General features: G+C 40.2%; 1 protein-coding gene across 2 annotated transcripts; it reads left to right on the top strand.

The window, feature by feature from the left end:
* The first annotated feature begins 2,651 nt into the window (after window positions 1–2,651).
* On the top strand, window positions 2,652–6,436 carry LOC116378297 (uncharacterized). 2 transcript variants are annotated; one of them, XM_031840144.1, is made up of 4 exons: window positions 2,652–3,157; window positions 4,571–4,626; window positions 4,854–5,213; window positions 5,398–6,436. In XM_031840144.1, the coding sequence occupies exons 1-4, from the start codon at window positions 3,147–3,149 to the stop codon at window positions 5,652–5,654; spliced, it is 684 nt and encodes a 227-aa protein (XP_031696004.1). In that variant the 5' UTR covers window positions 2,652–3,146; the 3' UTR covers window positions 5,655–6,436. The 2 variants fall into 2 exon arrangements, with proteins under 2 accessions (XP_031696004.1, XP_031696003.1); XM_031840143.1 differs by having other exon boundaries at window positions 2,656–3,157; window positions 5,395–6,433.
* Window positions 6,437–7,858: the final 1,422 nt, after the last annotated feature.

Here is a 7,858-nt window from a genome sequence, read left to right as displayed (position 1 = left end):
AAGTTCCTTTGGACTCAGAGAGTTATAATCCTGACGATGGATGAAACACAGTGAGCTTAAACTACAGCTTCATATTCAAACACATTAATGTCACCGTGTGCTGAGTTCATGTGAGACGATGAACGTTTGATCTCAACCAACTGAACTGAAGCAGCACGAGGAAGATGTGAACAGTTGATCCCTCATCAGTCATGTCAACATGGAACACATCTCAAGTTCAGAAGAGAAGTGATGATTCATTAATAACAGCAGTTAAAAGTTGGTTTTTATCTAAACTTCACTCTGATGCTGCTTCAGCATCACTTTCACTTTCAAGTGCAACAACATGGATGATGCAGCTCCTCGTGCAGCAGACATTTTGGTTCCCTCCTACTTCCTCATGTGACACATTAAAAACGTGAAAAAAGAAAAGCTGTCATAGTGTTGAGCCGCCCTCAGTTCTTTAAATATCTACCGCTGGTTAATGAAGCGCTTCGTGATTTCTCGGACATGAATACATTTCTGCCCTGCTGCTCCATTACAAACCATCCAGACCTCTACACTGGTCTGGTTCAGGTCTGGTTCAGGTCTCCCTTCTGTCTCCAGAGTCCAGACTAAAGAGGAAGCAGCTACGGACACGTATCTGGAACAAAGTCCCACTTTGCTCCTGTTAATGAATTAACTACTGTTAATCCATATTAAACTCAAAACAGTGAATACATAGTTGAAAATGAGAGAAACATCTCCAGCAGTGAAATGCCACAAACACATGAAAGATTTATTTATGAAGTAAAACCAAAGTATGAAAGTGCTTCACAGTGAAAACATGAAACGTTTAATTCTCCTCGTTTTAATCGCTGTACAACTCTTTATGCTAGAATATAAACGGCCTGTGTTCACTCTCACTGTGTGTGTTGCGACGTCACGCTCCACAATAACAAGACAAATTATTTGTATGTGAAAAAAATCATAAACGTAATAAAAAGCAATAAACCTGATTCTGGTTCTGGTTAAATACCAAACAAGTCGGACAGAAATATCATCAACAATAAAGCACAACGTCAGTTTAAAAAGAATAAAGAGAATAGAAGTGAGTCCTAAAGTTTCAGTTGGATTATTAATATTAATATTTTCATATTAAGAGGAGACTGTTTGGATGCAATCATTTAGAAATGTACTCAGGGTAACGTGTAGAGCCTCATCGGTAATAACTGAAGTTTTATCATGAATTATTATTGTTACTCTGAGGAACTTTCATTTTGTGTTCATTTTGATTTAAAAAATGTCCTCCTAGTAAAATGATTTAAGTATAATAACTGATGCGTTCATGTTAAAGGAGGATTTTAATGTTGCAGTTGTTGAGCTGGAGCTCATTTTTGAACTATTAACTAATACTTATTTTCATTATGGATTAATCTGCTGATTATTTTCTCCATTAATCGATTGACTGTTTGTTTTGTAAAAACAGTGAAAACAGTGAAAACAGTGAGACATGTTGGTGTTAGTCACTCAGAGCGCATAGTGGCACCTTCACAGTGTGTTCCTCGTACAGACTGCAGACTGTAACAGCGTTAAACACAAACACAGCATTTAAAGAACTCTTCATAAATACCTGAACAACACGACAGCACAGCGGAATACAATTTAATAAAATTGCAATAAACTGCAAAAACAAGCAATCGCTTCTTAGTAAACGTTCGTTAAGTTATAACAATATGGAGGAATCAACAACTTTCATTCTTTGAAAACATCCTCTCTGTTCCTTTCTAACTTAATGTCAGGAAAAATGAATCAAAGTCTCTTTAAACTTCCGTGTTTTTCAGTTTTTTGGTGTGGATTCGATTTGGATGTGTAATTTCCCACCTTCTGGAACGGCCGTTAACGTCACATCCCTATGAAGGGCTGTCCTACAGATGTGGTAATCACCAGGTCATGAACGTTCCTCAGCTGTTGTAGAAAGGAAGTCATGTCACAACTCCACTGAACTGTAAGCAGCCGCTTCACGAAGCTCATTCATCTTCATATTAACTTATTAAATATATAAACTGAATTCTTGGTGACCACCTCTAATGCAGCTTCTGAAACATAAAGTCTGATCTTCTTTCTGATTGAGCTGCATTTCCTTCAAGTACTATTTCATGACTCTTCTCTCAGATTCATATTTCATACCTTCAGATCTTGTTGGGCTCAGCATTGTGTTCCTAATAAATAAATATATAAACATGCAGAAGTACAACTTCTGATTAACAGCAAGAACACCAACATTGTGATAACTTCAGGCCAATCTTCTTATAATCTGTTTGATAATCTGCGTGAGGAGTCGATGTCACGCTTCATCCATCCAGCCAATCACATGAAGCAGGAGGCGGGCTCTACTACTTCACACGGACTGTGGATGTGGGAGGAGCAGAGATATTTCATTACCATGGACTCTAGACCTTTCCTCCTCCTCCTCCTCACTGAACAACCGATCAACAGCAAGAGCTCCATGTCTGCATTTAATCTGCTATTGAACGCACCACCAGCGCATCAGATGTTCTGCCCGACAGACGCGTCTCTGAAGCGGCCGCACCTCCAGAGACCCGTCTCAGTGCGGTCTGGGATTTACAAAGACTGACAATTTGTCTTAAAAATCAACATTAGACTAAATATATATATATATATATATTATACATATATTAATTAGGGTTCCCACTGCAGTTCTCCCGTTAACTGCATCTTGATCATTTAATACTTGACTTCTTTCTTTACAGGGTTTGTATGAAGACAATAAAGTAGACCATGAATATGAGATATGAGTTCACAGATAATTACAATCCCTCCTCGTCAGAGTGGAGGTTAGTTTATCAATAAAACACCATCAACTTATTTCTTTGTAACAGTATTATGATTTGTTTGTCATACAAACAAGTTTTTCTTTTATAATATTACAACTATTCTCGACTTCCCAGAGAACACAGATGACGTGTGATGAATGTTTTATTTAATGAACATGTATCACACTACAGATGCAGCACAGAGGGAGGGGTCTGTGACCTGCTACCTCAAAACGACAGAGACAGAGTCAGCGTGTCTCTATACAGAAAGTGAGTCCTGTTATCAAGATGTTCTCTCTGGACTTATAGATCCAGTGAATCATTGATCTCTACAGACTCAGTGTTCAAAGGATGATTTACAGGTAGGCTCCTTCTTCTCTACTTTTAACCTTCAGTCCTCAGGACGGACTCGAACAGCGGACCAGTACGCGCGTTCACGAGCTCTGATCTGAATGTTATAACAAACATGGCGCTCCAATAGAAGAAGTGTTGTATCTCATCAACTGTATCTGAGTTGACGTTCACGGTAAAATGAATCCTCCTCTGTGGAGGTCACTGACTGAATGTGGACCAAACGTCAGCAGATGTTTTATTCTTCACATGTGATGGTTGTGATAGTCCTCTTACAGAGAATGTAAAGTGAAACTAACAGCAGTCACTACACGTTTTTCTGGCAGTCACAATCACACAGGAAACAAGACAATAGTGTTGATTATCCACCTGAAGCTTATTCTAAGAGTCCCACTAAGTTTAGTGTCTCTTCATGAAAATACATCTGTAGTGGCCATTTGTCGACTAAAATCAAACTTAAACAAACAATAATCAAACGCCACTGCTGCACCGTGGTCGGTATTTTTACGCAGCCAGAAGAGAGAGGATTGTCCAAGCAGGATTCCGAATTTTGTATTTATTAAATAAAGCAAACAAAACTAACTAACTAACAAAAAGAACAAAGAAAACTCCTGTCCTGCTGTCTCTGCATGCTGGTCCTGTCTCTCCACTCATACATATAGCCACAGCTGCCCACAGTAATTACCCAAACAACAAAACACAATATAACTAAACAAATTACTATGAAAGAGAAAAAACAATCTTAATATATCAAACATCTACAATAATTAAACAATACTACTTATAAATTAAATAACAAAATACAATATCAAGTAAATAGCTCCAACAACATCATAGAATCAGTAAGTATTGTTGATAAAGCTCTACATATATGATGTCAGACCTACAGTGAAATCCATGTCTGTGTGTTTCTGGTTCATAGACTCTAACCTGCTGGTTGATCTTTTAACCAGTAATCCCGTCTAGACAGAAAACTAATACATGAGAATTATATCTGAATAATATGGAAGTTAAACCATAAATACATGATTATTAAATAGTCTACTGTCATACAGGAGAACAGACATCAAGTAAACTGTGAGTGGTCTGGTGATATTTGGTGCACATCGGTGTAGTAGCTGACCACGGTTATGTGCTGATAACACTGTGACCTGGGTTTGACTCCTGCAGTGCATATTCTGCCAATGTCAGCATGTTAGCATGTGACATTGGCAGAATAGGGAACTTCATAAAGAGGAAATGAGACAAACACAGAAACACAGCAGTGAGTCCTCTCTTGGTGTCAGTCCTCTGATCAGTCATGATGTCACAAGAACCACAGAAGAAGAAGACGTGTTGCAGAGACCACAGACAGACTGTAGCTGGTGTCTCTTGAACTGTGATGTGATGTGTTGATGACTCTGGTCCTCTGTCTCCTCTCACAGGGAGAAGATGATCTGCAGCATCCTGCTGCTCATCACACTGACCTCCTGTGTCTCTGGTTAGTTCACAGCTTCACTTTGTTCTCCACACAGACTCAACACACCTTCAGCCTCACTAACACACTTCAACATGACTCTAGTTATTGTTACAATCATGCACCTTGTTCATACCTTTGTGTCTCTAAAGCTCAGCATCAGTAAACATCTCCAGGTGGAGTTTAAAGGCTCTCATGTTAACGTTGTCAGTTTGTCTGCTCCTCACTCTCCCTCTCTGTCTCCTCAACAGCATCATTAGTAGTGAATGTGACACAGAGCTCCTATCAGGCAGAGGAGAACCACAACATCACTCTGGAATGGACCTTCACCACCAGAACAGACGGTTCCCTCAAGTCCCTTTATATCATCTGTGAGATGTTAACTGATGTCAGACTCTTCATCCTGTTTCATCTATATGAAGGTGTTGAGGTTCCAGAGTCTCAGCATGAACGGTTTGCAGGACGAGTCCAGTTTGACAAAGACGTCCTCAGAGAAGGACGACTCAGACTCCACATGTCCAGACTCAGGACTGCTGACTCAGGTCTTTACCTGTGTGATGTGTTCACAGGTCATGATGAGAGATCAAAGAGATGTCACCTCAACGTCACAGGTGAGTTGATCCAGCAGAAGTTTCCTGGACTAAAAAGAACCTGATTATTGTCGTTACACTTCCTTCTTACAGGATCTGTGAAATATGTTCCAGTTTAATCTGTTGAGGACGTTTAGTTCATGTTGTAGTGAGATGTTGTTTCTTCTCATCAATGACTCAGACTTGTTTGGTCTCTTTACAGCAGAGAGGGATCGGCCCAAACCTGAGACACCAAACTCATCAAGTGGAGGAAGAGGTGCTTCAACGACAGGAAGTCCATCACAAGCACAGAGACCGGGATGGATCGGCCTCTACTGTGTACTGGGACTGATCGTAGCAGGAACTCTGCTGGGTGGTTGTTACTATCTGCGTAGAAAACATCCAATGAATCAGTCTCTGCCTAGAGAACTAGATCCAATGAATCACTCTCTCGAACCAGATCCAGTGATTCTCTCCTTATAGACTCAGATGATTGTAGTCTCTCAGAGGTCGGGGGTCCAAAGCAGCGTCTGAAGGTCTCGTTGTGATGATCTGATGTCTGAATGAGCTGCTCAGTCACAGCTGGTCGTAGCGGAGTGAGAGGAGTTATCTATGGTCTTCATCCTCCTCTTCATCACTGTCTGATGGTCTTCATCTCGTGCTTCATCCTCCTCTTCATCACTGTCTGATGGTCTTCATCTCGTCCTTCATCCTCTTCATCACTGTCTGACCTCAGAGCTGGATAGACGACAGAGGAAACAGAGCTCTGGTTCATTGTTCTGATCGGACTCTTCATCACTTCTTAGATCTGCAAGTCGTTTGAGTCGAGCTGCACATCTTGTGTTTGTCGGATGAATATGGAGTTAATGATTTGATTTAAGGTGTGAGACTATATGAGGAGATTGTTTTCCTGCTGCTTTCCATAAATGTAAATTCGATGCCGATATTTTTCATAATGAGAACTTGTTTATTGTCTGGTTGCTATATTTCCTGTTCATTGCATTGTTCAGAATGAATAAAGTCAAACAAAATGATTCTCTATCCATTCATATCCTCAAATCTCACTAATATACATTATGACTGGATGAAAATAGGGAAAAATCAGCATTTTCTTCGTGCTGTAAGTCGTTTGAAAGTTATTTTGGACTGAGTGAGTTAAAATAATGACGATGGATAAACTTCCAGGTGCCACAAAAAGGACAATGCAACTCCTCGTGCAGCAGATGTTTGGCTCTCTCCTACTTCCTCATGCGACACAACATCCAGCAACGTTGAAAAGAAGCCGTCATGGTCAACATGAACTTCAACATGTAATGTCGACAAATTGTCACGGGGTGTGGTGGTGGACTCAAATGCAGGACCAGAGGTAGTGAGAAACAGGTTTCAATGAGTAGTGAACAATCTAGGAATCGTTACCAAAACACAACAGGGAGTCCGAGCACAAGACAAGAAATGAGGGGGGAAATCCAGCAGGACGAGGCAGGTCAGGAAGACTGGAAACCGGGAACTGGACGAGCCAAACGGGCGGGTAGACATGGCAATGATCTGGCAGTGAGCGACTGAGAGGCAGGGCTTGATATAGTGGCTTGAACAGGTGAGGGGAGTTGTGCTGATGAGGAGGGAGTGACTGACAGGTAGCGTGAGGAGGGTGTGGAGCTCCAACGACACACACACACAGAAGGCAAAGCCTAGTTGTGACACAAATAAAACAAGTTTGACATGAAGACTTATTGTCATCTTAAATATAGTTGTAAGTTTTTTTAATTTTTATTATTGACAACAACTTTAATACAGTTTGATAAAATTGCAACAAGGGGCTAAAACAAACAATGTTTCAGTTAATTAATAACAATATGTTTGTTTCTGCTGCTGTAAGCTCTGACGTCATGTCAGCAAAAATGAATCAAGTCTTCAAACTTCCCTGTTCTTTCTATTTTGCTGCGGGTTGGATCTGAAAGTGTAATTTCCCAGTTCTTGGAACAGCCTTGAACGTCACATAAAGGGCTGTCCTATAGACAGATCTGGCACTTTCCGCAGGCTGTAATGTAACATTTCTCTCTTCTTAAAGCATGAACACTGACGTATCATCACCTTTAGTTTCTATGATACATGTTAGCATGCATCCTCCAATAGAGCTAGAAACATGCTAGAAATCTGCGTTATTCCACTTTGTAATGTGATTTATATTTATTTTTTGGGGTTTTGCCATTGATGTCTATGTGGATGTTTTATTTATGACCCTGCTTCACACTGAGCTGAACTAGCTCTGAGGAAAGACTGAACACACGGATGTTTTCTTTCCTAAAACCAGCAACTTGAGCCTAAAAACAATACATTTCGATCAATACGATCACGAATAATAAGAACCACCGCTTCATCGAGTCACGTTCTCGGTCAAAGTGGCTCGTGTCTATTCATGTACTTTGTGTACTTTTTAGTGATGGGATGTCACCAAGTACTGTACCTATTTGAGGTACTTGTACTTAAAGTATTTTCCATTTCAAGTAACTTTATACCTCTAACCCACTCCATTACAGGGTCACTATCTTCTTCATAAGTACATTTAGCTGATAATACTTTTACTCAAGTTAGGTTTTGAGTACAGGGCGTTATCTTATATTGGAGTATTTTCACACCACAGTATTAGTACTTTTAATGAAGTAAAAGGATCTAAATACTTCCACCAG

Source organism: Anarrhichthys ocellatus, unplaced genomic scaffold, assembly GCF_004355925.1.
Source record: "Anarrhichthys ocellatus isolate YVR2014 unplaced genomic scaffold, GSC_Weel_1.0 scaffold2359, whole genome shotgun sequence".
NCBI classification, from domain to species: domain Eukaryota; kingdom Metazoa; phylum Chordata; class Actinopteri; order Perciformes; family Anarhichadidae; genus Anarrhichthys; species Anarrhichthys ocellatus.
Note: the sequence above shows the minus strand (reverse complement) of the source record. Positions and strands in the feature narration are given on the sequence as shown.